The following is a 15,632-nucleotide window of genomic DNA, read 5'->3' on the forward strand; positions in this document are numbered from 1 at the left end:
GCGCGCTCTCGCTTGCGGTGTGAAAGAGGGGTTACAGTGCATTCAGGCTACCAATTGAGCTACAGGAACACTATATAACCTTAAGACTAACATATTGATACTAACACCCAAAAAAACTTTAATTTTGATTTCATGGGGACTTAAGTAATTGTTTGACTTCATCAGTTAATTTAGTTTTTACATCTAATATTCAAATGTTTTAATAGTATTGACTAACAAATGTATATGTATTGCATGAAATTAATATAGAAGGAGATCTGTTAGTGTTTAATGTTCTGTTATGCTGGAATTTATAGGGGTTCCTGTTATGTTGCTGTTTTGGGGAAGATTGCAGTGAATAGTTGAGCATGTGGTTTGGCCAAGAAAAGTATATATACCAAATGTTACTGTGGGGACATGACCAGAACAAAGGCAGGGAGACGCTTGCTTGCAGTAAAAAAAAGTTTATTGACTCACATCTGACACAGGAGACATTAAAGTTGACCCTCCTCATGGACACCCCAACCAACACTAAACCCTGAGAGGCCAAGTATGCCCTTTTTAAACACAAGGGTCAAACCATCCCAAATTATAGAAAAACCCACAAAAAGAAAAATCATATACACACATAAACAGCCACATAAACTAAATTGAAGATAAAGTTCAAAACAACATAAGATCAACATTACAAAAATACATTCAAAAACTGAACAATACATTTACATATACACACACTCAAAATAAACAATAAACGATGACCCCCCCCCCCCCCCTGCTCTGACTAGCCAGTAGATATGCCTACATTACCCAGAATTCCACTTGATTGTATAAAATAGGAAACAGGAAGGCCACACTTCCTCTTAAACCCTCATCCCCAAACTATGCTGCAGTCATGAGCCCAGAGGAAAAAAGGTAAGGAAATAAAACTGAAACTTTGAATAAATAACCCTTTTTGGCGTCTCTTTCTTGACCTAATGTGCACCTTAGACCAGAAAAATAAAGCCAAAAAAACAAACATCCATATCAATAATATAAACCAAATGAATATAAACCAAACAAAAACACAGGGCATAGCCCAAACATTAAAGATGACTTATGACATCGTCACAGTTACCTATTAAAAGCAATAACCACACTGTAAACCCGGATAAGTTGAATTTACTTAAAAAAACTGAGGTAACTCGTTGTCTTAAAAAAGTTAAGTAATGAAGCATTAGTTGAATAAGTGAAGTGGACTACGTTCAATGTACTTAAGCCCATAATGGAATGGAATAGAACATTTAAGTTGAATGTACTTATAACTGAGCTACAGTAACTGGGGGCTCTCATTCAGTCTGTTTACCCCTCATGTGTGATAACTGAACAAAGTCTGTGCCAATGGCGTTTGGACCTCCTTGGAGAAAGTAATCTCTTTCTTTTTTTTCAGGACGACAGGATGTGGTAATCTGCAGTTTCCATCTAAGCAAGAAATCCACTCCCACTTGAAGAATCACAAAAGTGCTTCTGTAAAATTGGGGAGAAAAAAACAATCATTTTACATCCATTTATCAAAAATATTATTAACAGGTGAAATATCAGACAAGTATCAATTACAATACAATAATAGTTCACTCAAAGCATTTACCCAAAAATTCTGTCATAATTTTTGTTCATCCTCATGTGGTTCCAAACCTGTATGACATACATGTCTTAGATGGTGTCTGTAGAATGGCATGAGTATAAGTGAATAACTCTGTGCATGAATATGTGTTCATGAGAATCTTTTAGCAAAGCAATTCAATCCAACTCAACTAGGAAAAGCACACAAGTTGTGAAAAATGAAGATGAATAAAAACAAAGCATGAAATACAACATATGTGCTTTTTTTCTCTGAGGTAAATACATCTGCTGTGCTCGTTGCAACAGGAAGTTATCACGTAAATCTGTCAGCTGTCATTTTGACAGTCATAACAACCGAAGCTCTGGTCAGGAATCAGTGAAAAAGATTCAACTCAGTGAAGAAAGTACACAATTTTTTTTCTTTTTTCTTGATTTTTTTCACAACTTTTGTGCAATTCAGAGTGAACTAAACTAATAGTGTCTCATGAACACAAAGTCATGCACAGAGACCAACAATCTAGTCAGGATATTTGTTAAATAATATGAAAAAGTTCAGTTGACAACTTAAGATGAAAACAAATAATAATTATTATTAAAATATCATATTTATTTCATATTTAGTTTTTGACCCTATGAACCGTTGGACACGCCTCGGCATGAGACGGGAAGCACCAGGCTGCAGCCAGTCTTGTTAGTAACAGGCAAAACTTGATGATATTGAGACGTTTGAGCTCAAACACATAATTACAATAAGATAGGCCATTAAAAAGTACAGTTTACTCAGAATTCTTAAGTAATGTAAAGAAATGACGCGTTTAAGTAATACAAACTCAATTTGTTTGAGTAGAAACTACTGATTGGACTTAAAAACACAAGTACAATAAGAAAGGGCATGAAAAAGTTAAGCTTACTCAGAATTAACAAGTAATGTCAATAAATTAGAAACATTTAAGTAATATGAACTCAATTTCTTGAGTTGAATTAAAATCTGGGTTTACAGTGCACCATTGCAATGATCTTTGTTAGTTATGTTAGCTTGTGTGTTTGCACTGTTGCTAGCTAAAAGTTAGGGTAGTTACTATTTTAAATTGATTCAAATTATATAATTTGGCATTACTCATAAATCCAACTTGAATTGAATTAAATAAATATGATATTTTAATAATAATTATTATTTGAGGTGCTTCCAGAAGTCATAGATCCTCTTCTGACTATTATTAATTCCTCATTGTCATTAGGACATGTCCCCAAAACCTTCAAACTGGCTGTTATTAAGCCTCTCATCAAAAAACCACAACTTGACCCCAAAGAACTAGTTAATTATAGACCAATCTCGAATCTCCCTTTTCTGTCCAATATACTAGAAAAGGTGGTATCCACACAATTATATTCCTTCTTAGAGAAAAATGGTATATGTGAGGATTTCCAGTCAGGATTTAGACCGTATCATAGTACTGAGACTGCTCTTCTTAGAGTTACAAATGATCTGCTCTTATCATCTGATCGTGGGTGTATCTCTCTATTAGTTTTATTGGATCTTAGTGCTGCGTTTGACACAATTGACCACAACATTCTTTTGCATAGACTTGAATACTTTGTTGGCATCAGTGGAAGTGCATTAGCATGGTTTAAATCGTACTTATATGACCGCCATCAGTTCGTAGCAGTGAATGAAGATGTATCCTATCGATCACAAGTGCAGTATGGAGTACCTCAAGGCTCAGTACTAGGGCCGCTACTCTTCACGCTTTATATGTTACCCTTGGGAGATATCATCAGGAAACATGGTGTTAGCTTTCACTGTTATGCTGATGATACTCAGCTCTATATTTCTTCGCAGCCCGGTGAAACACAACAATTTGAAAAACTAATGGATTGCATAGTCGATATAAAAAACTGGATGACGAGTAATTTCTTACTGCTAAATTCTGAAAAAAACAGAGGTGTTAATTATAGGACCTAAAAACTCTGCTTGTAATAACCTAGAACACTGTCTAAGACTTGATGGTTGCTCTGTCAATTCTTCGTCATCAGTTAGGAACCTAGGTGTGCTACTTGATCGCAATCTTTCCTTAGAAAGCCACGTTTCTAGCATTTGTAAAACTGCATTTTTCCATCTCAAAAATATATAAATTACGGCCTATGCTCTCAATGTCAAATGCAGAAATGTTAATCCATGCATTTATGACCTCAAGGTTAGATTATTGTAATGCTTTATTGGGTGGTTGTTCTGCACGCTTAGTAAACAAACTACAGCTAGTCCAAAATGCAGCAGCAAGAGTTCTTACTAGAACCAGGAAGTATGACCATATTAGCCCGGTCCTGTCAACACTGCACTGGCTCCCTATCAAGCATCGCATAGATTTTAAAATATTGCTTATTACTTATAAAGCCCTGAATGGTTTAGCACCTCAGTATTTGAATGAGCTCCTTTTACATTATAATCCTCTACGTCCGCTACGTTCTCAAAACTCAGGCAATTTTATAATACCTAGAATATCAAAATCAACTGCAGGCGGCAGATCCTTTTCCTATTTGGCGCCCAAACTCTGGAATAACCTACCTAACATTGTTCGGGAGGCAGACACACTCTTGCAGTTTAAATCTAGATTAAAGACCCATCTCTTTAACCTGGCATACACATAACATACTAATATGCTTTTATTATCCAAATCCGTTAAAGGATTTTTAGAATCAGAATCACAATCAGAATCAGAATGAGCTTTATTGCCAGCTTTGTTTACACATACGAGGAATTTGTTTTCGTGACAGAAGCTCCGCAGTACAACAGAATGACAGCGAAAGAACATAAAACACATAATAAAAGAATATAAAAATACAAAAAATACAAATAAGTAGATAAGGAATGACAATATACAAATTTACAATTGTAGGCAGGTATATTACAAAAATGCAGTTATGTATGTACATGTATATTATGTGCAAAATGTAAGTGTATACTAAGTATGTTTGTTAGATAAATTAAGTGTATGTGTATATAAATATAAAGTGTAGTGTGTTCAGTGTGTTCAGTGTGTATCAGCTGTTCATAAGATGGATTGCCTGAGGGAAGAAACTGTTCCTGTGTCTGGTCGTTCTGGTGCTCAGTGCTCTGTAGCGTCGACCAGATGGCAACAGTTCAAAGAGGGAGTGTGCTGGATGTGAGGAGTCCAGAGTGATTTTAACAGCCCTTTTGCTCACACTGGATAAGTACAGTTCTTGAATAGATGGGAGAGTTGAACCGATGATTCGCTCAGCAGTCCGGACTACCCTCTGTAGTCTTCTGAGGTCAGATTTAGAAGCTGAGCTGAACCAGACAGTTACTGAAGTGCAGAGGATGGATTCGATGATGGTGGAATAGAACTGTTTCAGCAGCTCCTGTGGCAGGTTAAACTTCCTCAGCTGGCGAAGGAAGTACAACCTCTGCTGGGCCTTTTTCACAATGGAGTCAATGTGAATGTCCCACTTCAGGTCCTGAGAGATAGTGGTGCCCAGGAACCTGAATGACTCCACTGCAGTCACAGTGCTGTTCATGATGGTGAGTGGGGGGAGTGCAGGGGGGTTTCTCCTGAAGTCCACGATCATCTCCACTGTTTTGAGCGTGTTAAGCTCCAGGTTGTTGAGAGTGCACCAGACAGCCAGCTCTTTAACCTCCTGCCTGTAAGCAGACTCGTCACCGTCCTGAATGAGGCCGATGAGTGTGGTGTCATCTGCAAACTTCAGGAGCTTGACAGAGGGGTCCTTAGATGTGCAGTCATTAGTGTACAGGGAGAAGAGCAGTGGGGAGAAAACGCAGCCCTGGGGAGCTCCGGTGCTGATTGTACGGGTGCTGGATGTGTATTTTCCCAGCCTCACTAGCTGCTGCCTGTCTGTCAGGAAGCTGTTGATCCACTGACAGACGGAGGTGGGCACGGAGAGCTGAGTTAGTTTGGGCAGGAGGAGGTTTGGCATGATCGTGTTAAAAGCCGAGCTGAAGTCCACAAACAGGATCCTCACATAGGTCCCCGGTCTGTCTAGGTGTTGCAGAACATAATGCAGTCCAATGTTTACTGCATCGTCCACAGACCTGTTTGCTCTGTAGGCAAACTGAAGAGGATCCAGCAAGGGTCCAGTGATGTCCTTCAGGTGAGCCAGCACAAGTTTTTCAAATGACTTCATGACTACGGATGTTAAAGCCACAGGCCTGTAGTCATTTAGTCCTGTAATTTTGGGTTTCTTGGGGATGGGGATGATGGTGGAGCGTTTGAAGCATGAAGGGACTTCGCACAGCTCCAGCGATCTGTTGAAGATCTTTGTGAAGATGGGGGCCAGCTGGTCAGCACAGGATTTCAGACAGGCTGGTGTAACACAATCTGGGCCTGGTGCTTTTTTCCTTTTCTGCTTCCGGAAGACCTGGCGCACCGCATCCTCGCTGATCTGTATTGCAGGTGTGGGGGAGAGGGGGGATGCAGGAGGTGTGAATGGTGAGAGTGCTTGATTGGAGAGGTGTTCAGGATGGGTTGCAGGAGCTGTTAATGGTGTGAACAGTTGTTTGGAGAGGCATTCAGGGTTGGTTGCAGGAGTTGTTATTGGTGTGAATGGTTGTGTGGAGAGGTGTTCAGGGCAGGTGATGGGTGTTCTTTCAAACCTGCAGTAAAACTCGTTCAGATCGTCTGCCAGTCGTTGATTCTCCACAGTGCTGGGGGGTGGTGTCTTGTAATTGGTGATCTTCTTTAGACTTTTCCACACTGATGCTGAGTCGTTCGAAGTGAACTGAGTCCTTATTTTTTCAGAATAATTCCTCTTTGCCACTCTGATCTCCTTTTCCAGTGTGTATTTAGCCTGTTTATACAAGACATTGTCCCCCTTCCTGTAAGCATCTTCTTTGGCCTGACGGAGCTGTCTGAGTTTTGCAGTGAACCACGGTTTGTCATTGTTGTAATTTAGTTGAGTCTTGGTAGGAATACACATATCCTCACAGAAACTGATATATGCTGTTACGGTCTCTGTGAGTTCGTCCAGATCGGTGGCAGCAGCTTCAAAAACACTCCAATCAGTGAGGTCAAAACAAGATTGTAAATCCTGCTCTGCTTCATTAGTCCATCTTTTTACAGTCCTTAATACAGGTTTAGCTGATTTTAGTTTCTGCCTGTAGGTCGGTATAAGATGAACCAGAAGGTGATCAGAACGTCCCAAAGCTGCTCGTGGAACAGAGTGAAATGCATCCTTTATTGTTGTGTAACAGTGATCCAATATATTACTGTCTCTTGTGGGACAAGTAACATGCTGTCTGTATTTTGGCAGTTCACGGGAGAGATTGGCTTTATTAAAGTCCCCAAGAATGATTAAAACAGAGTCTGGGTGTTGTTGTTCTATCTCTGTGATGTGCTCAGCGAGTTTCTGTAAAGCTGAGCTCACGTGCGCTTGAGGAGGGATGTAAACACTAACCAGAATGAGCGAGTGAAACTCCCGCGGCGAATAGAACGGCTTGCAGTTAATGAAGAGCGTTTCGAGATTTGAGCAGCACGTCTTCTTTAACACAGTTACATCTGTACACCACCGTTCATTGATGTAAAAGCATGTCCCGCCGCCGCGCGATTTCCCCGTTGATTCTGCGTCGCGATCTGCTCTAAACAGCTGAAAGTCCGGCAGATGGAGCGCGCTGTCCGGTATGGTGTCATTCAGCCAAGTTTCCGTGAAACACAGAGCAGCAGAGTGAGAGAAATCTTTATTTGTCCGAGAGAGCAGAAGCAGTTCGTCCGTTTTGTTGGGAAGAGAGCGGAGATTTGCCAGATGGATGCTAGGCAACGGCGTTCGAAATCCGCGTTTTCTGAGTCTCACGAGCGCTCCCGCTCGCTTTCCCCGCCTGCGCGTCCTCTTGAAGCGTGTGATCAGCGCAGCCGCTCCGCCGACAAGAATGTCTAGCAAAACATCAGAATAGTCGAAAACCAGTGAAATATCGGGAGATGTGTGTTGCCGAATATCCAGCAATTCGTCCCTGGTGAAACTGATTGCAGGAATATAACTAAAGACAGGACAAACTAACAAAAACACAAAAACAACTGCAGAGCACGTCACGGAGGCAGCCATCCTGTATCGGCGCCACTCGAAGAGCCTGCATTAGGCTGCATTAATTAGGTAAACCGGAACCGGAAACACTTCCCATAACAACCTATGTACTTGCTACATCATTAGAAGAATGGCATCTACGCTAATATTTGTCTGTTTCTCTCTTGTTCCGAGGTCACCGTGGCCACCAGATCCAGTCTGTGTCCAGATCAGAGGGTCACTGCAGTCACCCGGATCCAGTACGTATCCAGACCAGATGCTGGATCAGCACCTAGAAAGGACCTCTACATCCCTGAAAGACAGAGGAGACCAGGACAACTAGAGCCCCGGATACAGATCCCCTGTAAAGACCTTGTCTCAGAGGAGCACCAGGACAAGACCACAGGAAACAGATGATTCTTCTGCACAATCTGACTTTGCTGCAGCCTGGAATTGAACTGCTGGTTTCGTCTGGTCAGAGGAGAACTGGCCCCCCAACTGAGCCTGGTTTCTCCCAAGGTTTTTTTCTCCATTCTGTCACCGATGGAGTTTCGGTTCCTTGCCGCTGTCGCCTCTGGCTTGCTTAGTTGGGGACACTTCATCTACAGCGATATCGTTGACTTGATTGCAAATAAATGCACAGACACTATTTAACTGAACAGAGATGACATAACTGAATCCAATGATGAACTGCCTTTAACTATCATTTTTGCATTATTGACACTGTTGTCCTAATGAATGTTGTTCAGTTGCTTTGACGCAATGTATTTTGTTTAAAGCGCTATATAAATAAAGGTGACATTGACATTGACATTGACATTTGTTTTCATCTTAAGTTGTCAACTTAACTTGTAGTTATTCAGATCTACTTAAATTTTGTATTTACAGTTACTCGATTAATACCTCAATTCGGGTATATTTATTTATTATATATTTATTGATTTCACAATGTTAAAATTTTCTCTTATTCATTTTTTTATTTTTTTTATTTTTTTTATTTTTCAAAACAACAGTCTAATCTAGATAAATCTTGATATGAATTTGGAGTATTTTAATGTATGCTTTTATATTGTGAAAGATAGTCCATTCTATTGTCTCAGCCATAGACCGGGAAGCACCATGGACACATAACTAGTCCATTGTGTTTGATTCATTATTTGAGTTGACTGACAATCCTGAATATCTCTCAAGGTTTATACACTACACCTTATGAATGAGACTACAATCCTTTATCAGGGAAATGTGTTCTCTTCAATCTCGCTTTTATTGTGCATCTGTGTCTCAGTGTTTATTAAACATCTCTTAAAAATCTCTTACATATTAAACTTGATGAGATAACATCACTATACCAATTAAGAATATATTAAATTCTATACATAGTCATAAGAAACAGCAACCTGGGATTTATCCCCGGAGTGAAATTCTGTAAAGCAATATTACACTGTTAAAATACCTTTGATTTCTTTAGTAGTAGTAGCCTGAATAGAAAGATAGTGGGAGTATTTTTAATCCTATGGCATTAATGCCGTTTATGAACCAAATAAACAAATAATAGTTGCAATCCTCATTAGCATAATATATTGTTGATATTTGTAAAATAATAATAATAATAATAATAATAATAATAATAAATAAAAAATGATTTATAATCAGTTTAGTTTACAATACTGTTTTTATGAATACAATGATTTATTAAAGCTAAACTGTCGTCTTTATTGAATGCATATGGTATTTTCTTGCCATCAACATGGGTTATTGGGTTCTCAGCTTTCCATTTGTGTAATTTTTAACCACCCATTTCAAAGCAAAATGCCTTGACATACAAAGATGTCCTCTATTTCATATTTTATCATATCCTATGTGTACAGTATATCAATTAACTTGAATTATATAAATGGAAATATAGTGGGGTGTAATTAAATAAAAGACCACTTGACAATCGCCATTCTGGATTTTGGCGTTCACTTGTATGGTGGCTCTGAACTGTCAAAACTGTATTTGACCCAGTGTCATCGGTGCTGTTTATGAATGGGATAAACAAAACAAATAGTTGCAATACTCATAAGCATAATATATCTGATATTAAAACCTGAATGAGTATGCATCAGGTGATTGCAATTAATAATAAAAACAGCATTTACTTTAAAGTATATTATTTTGTTTCAAAAGTTAGTCCAAAAATTCACAGGCTTTTGGCTAGATTTGAATTTTGAAATGAGGCTTGCATTGACTTGTATTTATATCATATGATATAATATATATCATATGACACTTGAGTCAGCAACATACAATTTAAAATTTGTTCTCTTCTAGGTTTATTGTTTTTTTTTTTTTTTTTCAAAATTTGCATCTGTAAAGATGACCTCAGTATAACTATATTATGTATTCTCTTTTAAAGGAAGCATGTAATGAAGGCTCAGACGTTACTCTAAAACAAGATACATGTATCTGCATTATTGGTACTGGACAAGATCTGTGCACTTCTGTACATACTGGGCTTATACACCCCACGGTCACTTCAAGACGGTCTTTTGGAAAATGCAGACGGGGGGTGACAAGAAGAAAAAGGTTTGACTTTGGCACAGGATATTAACCGATGTTGTTTTAAATATACTGGGCTGAGAATTTTATAGTTTTCTTTATTTCTACACAAAAATCAAAAGCTAGCTGAATGTTAATTCTTAAAACTGAAACACACACACACACACACACACACGGGTGCATGCATGCACACAAATACACACACGCACTCACAAACACACAATTATACCAAACTTGTTTAAATATTTAAAAGCCCAGCTTGCAGAGTTCAAGTGGTTGGTTCATAATTTACATTGCCTTATAAGGTTCTAGCAAATACTGATAAACTGACCATGAATTAGCTGTAGATCTGTGTCAATTATCTGCAAAATTCATCCTTTAAACGAGTCAGATATTTAATTGATTTTACATTGTTTCACATCCGTGTGGCCACTCAAATTGATATTTATTACATCCCCAGACCATCAACCGCAAGATTTTCTCATTGATTAATGCAAATCACCACAACATCCTGCCAGATGAAGGCAAATACCACCAATATAGAACATATTGCCAATTGCTTTCACTAGCTTTGAGAAAATGTTCTATAAATAGACAAACAAACATGACAGCCACAGTTTCTGTACTTCACACCTCATAGTACCTCCAGTAATTATTACTACTATAAAATCATAAAAAAAAAAAAAAAAAAAAAAATTGGTGACACCACAGATTTATCTGTGGACACTGTAGTTCCTGGCTTCGTTATATAAATTGATTCTTAACCATTGTTTAAATAAGTAAACGTGATCAGTAATTACGCGACTTTAAGGCTGTGAGCATGCGCACTTTCTTCAGCACCACGTCGAGCGTGGACAGCGACACACTTTAGTTCGCGCGTGTGTGTGAAGACTCAACCGGTGGCTTTTGATTTCTGACTCCACTCGCATCGCGACTTGGCTTTCAATCACGCAAGAACTTCACCGTGTCCAATAAATCCGAACTGCGAATAATAATAATAATACCACTAATAATAAAAAAGATGGAGACATTTCCACGTTAAATAAAGTCGGATTTGTCCGTGAGAGTGGGATGCTGTCCGCGAGATGATGTTTCTCTGTGGGGGGATTGCGCTTTAGAAGCTCCACAATCCAGAAGGATGCTGGTGGGAAATGCCTGTCGACAGAGAGGACGAGATTTGTCAAAAAGCGCTAGAACTCTTATCGGATCTTTGTTCTAAGGGGGAGGTTCAGAATGAAAACTGTTTGGATTTCATTTATTATTTCCGAGACCTTGCCAGGCCGAGGTATTCGGACTCAGGTAGGCGAATCTCCTGCACGAAACGGTTGCATGCGCTTTTTTCCCCCCCATCAGGATCAGGAACTGTGTGAATATAATAAAGTACTATCGCAACTTCGTTTGTATTTTTACATAGTAGATTCTTTTTTATTTCATTCAGTATTGACTTGTTGCTCAACAATTTATTCCATTTTAACCTCAAGATGTGAGGAATGACGATTGCATTCACTGTGATATCCTTTACTTGACGTGATATTTGGTGTTGATTCAGTTTGGTGTATAGACTCAACAAGAATATAATAAGATGAATAAATAAACCGTTTGTAATAGGCCTATTTATGTATTTATTAACAGTTGCAATATATGCAGCAGGACCATATTTTATTATTGCCTGATCCTTAGAGGAACTCAGTGATATGGAAATTCCAGATTTTCTGACCAATATATGTCATCATTAGACTTTTTTCCCCCTTATGATATGGAGGGATAACTGGTGTGCCAAGTGGTTAGGTTTAATTCACAAGCTATAACAAGAGAAAAAAAAATCCTTAATCAAGACACTTACCTCAGTTTGCTCATGTTAATCACAAATAAATAAACTAACATTAGTAGGATAAATGCATAAAAACAGAAGTTGAGCAATACCTCAGCTGAGTAATAATAAAACACTAAACACTTTGACACTGATTTGAGAAATAAAATGAGGTGGTGAACACTTTACAGCTTTACACTAAGCCTTTCCTTATTAAAATCCCCAATCTTGATTTCATGCCTCTTAGGACAGCCTGACTCATCGATCTCCTACTCTTTGACCATATTTCATCATCATTATAATTTTTTATTCGTTAGCTATTGCTGAAGCCACATTGTACAGTATGAAAATGGTTGCATTTGAATTAAATATTACTTTTTTTCAAACATACATACATACATGAAATTAGGAAGACTGGGGGGGCGGGGGTTGGTAACCAGCATTGAATCTACCTCCCACCCGTAATATGTTGTATAGGTTGTTTTTTCATAATAGCTTTTACAAGTCCACTCAATGTCTGATGCAAGCTACATTTATAACACAAAACATCAAACCTTCTTAACTGCATTGCCCTCTGCACAATACTACTATTTTGAAACATCTCTTAACTGCATGACTACACGAGGTAAATTAGATCAGATCTAACAGTCATCAAGCTAATATGAAAACCAAAATGGAATCCCCTTCCCCAATAGAAGCACACCAGCACAAGATTAGAAGCTATATTGGCATCTCACTCGCACTTTCACAAACCATGCCTCCACAGCTGCATTGACAGCTATTCTTGTTTGTTTTTCTTTTTAGTTCACTGAGAGCCAATAGCCTGCACCATACCCCAAATTCCACAAGTGTAGTAATAGCAGGCCATGGACATGTAATTTCATATTGGTTGAGTGGCAAAAGAAAAAAAGAAAGGAAAAAAGAGTGTGAGAGTGTGACAATGTCTCTGAACTATTTTTTTTTTTTATTCATACATTCATACACACATTTGCAATTTGTTTGGTGGTTGAACAGATGGTCAATATATTATCACACCCAATGACACAGTACTGTACAACCTCTGCCACATGTAGGTGTGATGTGAGTAAACAGCCAAATGGCAAGTTTCTTCAGTATTTATTTATTTTTCACTTTTGTTTATAGGTCAGCATAGTGCAGAGAGGAAAGTAGGAGAGGGAAAGGAGGACAGGGGTCATGATCTTGGCTAGACAACAGATTTTATATGCCCTGAGTATGTTCATGTGCCACAGCTCTGGCAAGATGCTTAGGTTATCTGACAAACAATTATTTAACAATTTTAGATGGTTCCCTTCATAATTTCAGCAGAAATTCAACAGTAATGTATTTTATGCTTCCCAAATACCTTGGATGTGATTAAATAAGCAAATAGATGCACTTGACCAGTTATACGCCAATATGGGAGCTCCATGGGAAATCAAGACATTCAGACCAAGTGGGTGTGTAAACTATAATTAGAAAATCAGCAGCATGAAGCCGGAGTGAAAAAAAAAAGAAGCAAAACAATCATTATCCAGTGTCTCACTGTGCCAAAATTGTCACCTTTCTTTGAATGCCATGGAAACATTGTTATTTTTTTGGAGGAGGAGATGATGAAATTATTATTATTATTATTATTATTTATTTTATTTTTTTTAAGAGTGGGCTTGATTACACAAAGGACAATATTGAGTAACAAAAAATAAATAAATGATATATATATATATATATATATATATATATATATATATATATATATATATATATATATATATATAATATATTCACAACAGTATTTTTTTGTCCAAGTTCCATCAGTGTCAGTCCATGGTTGATAACATGGTCAACAAGTGTTGCACGGATTTCTTGAGTCAAATTTGGTCCTCGTCTTCTTTGTTCAGGTTCTATCAACTATTCAAATCCTTCTCTACCTCTTCCACTACCTAGGCCTCTTCCTCTACCTCCTTATCCTCTTCCTCTACCTAGGCCTCCTCCTCCATCTCCTTCTTCTCCTCTTCCTTTACCTGGGCCTCCTCCTCTACCTCCTTCTCCTCTTCCTCTACCTCCTTCATCTCCTCTTTGAGCTCCCCCTCTCATTCTCACTATTGTTCTTCTAGCTCCTTCCATTTTTATTGAAGACAGGTGAACTCACCTGCTGCGTTTTATAGCACACCTGAGTGCTGCATTTTCAAATTAGCACATGTGTGCTTCCACACCTGGTAGATGTGATTATCCAATTCATTCATTAGTGTGGTCATTGGCAACCCGGGGCTTTGTAATGACAAGGAAGTAACCTCACAATCCTTATCTGTATTTAAGGTGTGAAAATGTGTGTAGAGTTTTACAAATTACTGTGTGTAATTGTGGCAGGGGGGGCGTGGTTTAGCGAATTCTGCAGCGGGAGAGAGAATCAGGAGACGAGCGGTAAGTGAATGGTTTGGGGCAAAAACTATCAACACCTGTCTCTTGTTTCAGTAATTGGCACGGAGAGAGTATAAAATACCAGTAGAGACAGAAGCAGTCGAGAGAGAGAGACGGACTGCTGACGCGAACCGGAAACGGAACCGGAACGAGTAACCTGGAAGTGTTGTGCGATCGTGTCTGTGTTGATGTCAGAGTAAAAGTCACCATTGGTGTTTATAAAGTTTGAGTTTGAATTTGAGTTAATAAATTCGTCAGCAGTCCAGCCGACCCCTTTGTCCTCTTACTTTCCTCTCACGTACTTACTACACTGGTGCCGAAACCTGGGAAAGGAAGAAGGAGTGCCGCCGCTATGCAGATTCCATCCTCTATGCCATTTATGGACGTTATTTCATCCCCCGCGGCACTACATCAGGAGCAACACTAGGCCCTGCTGGACTTGAGAACGGATCAGGAGCGGCGATTAAACTTATGTGGATAGTTGCACTCCTTGTCTCCCTCCGTTTCTGGCTCCTCACTCCACTCAGTAGTGCACCCATGACAGAATACTGGACCAAACAAACAAACAAACAGTAAGCGGCACCCCTTCTGCCAGTTCTTTTTTTCCAATTTGAAAGTTTTTTGTTTTCCATGTTTTCCCCACAGCATGGAACCCACCGCACCTTTCGCCACTCCGGAGATAGGCCTGCAGGCTGTGCCATTGTCAAGCCCGCTGGTTACCGCAATGACAAGCTGCCGGTTGCCAGCAGTTTACACAGAATCGGAAGAGGAAAAGGAGGAGATGTGACAGGCTCAGGGCCCTCTTTTCTTCACCTGAGAACATGCCCGAGTGCTCACTCATGTGTCGGCTCCAGTCCCAGAGCTTGATCCCGTTTTGGCTCCAACCCCTGAATTGGCTCCAAGTGCGGCTCCAGCCCCTGAGTTGGCTCCAGTGACAGCTCCTCAAAGGTGCCTTGCTGTGCCTACTCATCCAGACCACCCTCCAGTGCCAGCTCCTCGTATGCACTTCACAGATCCCCGTTGAGCCCAGGATGAGCTCCTGATTCCCTGTTTAGCCCAGGGAGGGCTCCAGTCCCCGAGTTTAGCCCCATAAGTGTCCCCAAATATTTGGGTAGGGGGATGAAGGGGTTCCAGCCATAGGGACGGGGGCTGGAGCCACGGTATCAGAGGCTGCTTTGCCTTGGCCTCCTGAACTACCTGCTCTGGCGTGGCAACCTGGGCTGCCAGATCCGCCATTGCTCCTCGAGCCTCCTGATCC

At 39.6% G+C, this 15,632-nt stretch overlaps 1 protein-coding gene across 1 annotated transcript in view; it reads left to right on the forward strand.

Annotated features, from left to right (window-relative positions):
- The first annotated feature begins 10,995 nt into the window (after positions 1-10,995).
- Positions 10,996-15,632, forward strand: part of LOC132155961 (synaptotagmin-9-like) — a 30,270-nt gene continuing 25,633 nt past the window's right edge. The window contains exon 1 of the mRNA XM_059564753.1: positions 10,996-11,445. Within this exon, the coding sequence (XP_059420736.1) occupies positions 11,298-11,445 (148 nt within the window). The 5' untranslated portion in view covers positions 10,996-11,297. The remainder of the gene's footprint in view (positions 11,446-15,632) is intronic.

Source organism: Carassius carassius, chromosome 13 (assembly GCF_963082965.1).
Source record: "Carassius carassius chromosome 13, fCarCar2.1, whole genome shotgun sequence".
Lineage (NCBI taxonomy): Eukaryota > Metazoa > Chordata > Actinopteri > Cypriniformes > Cyprinidae > Carassius > Carassius carassius.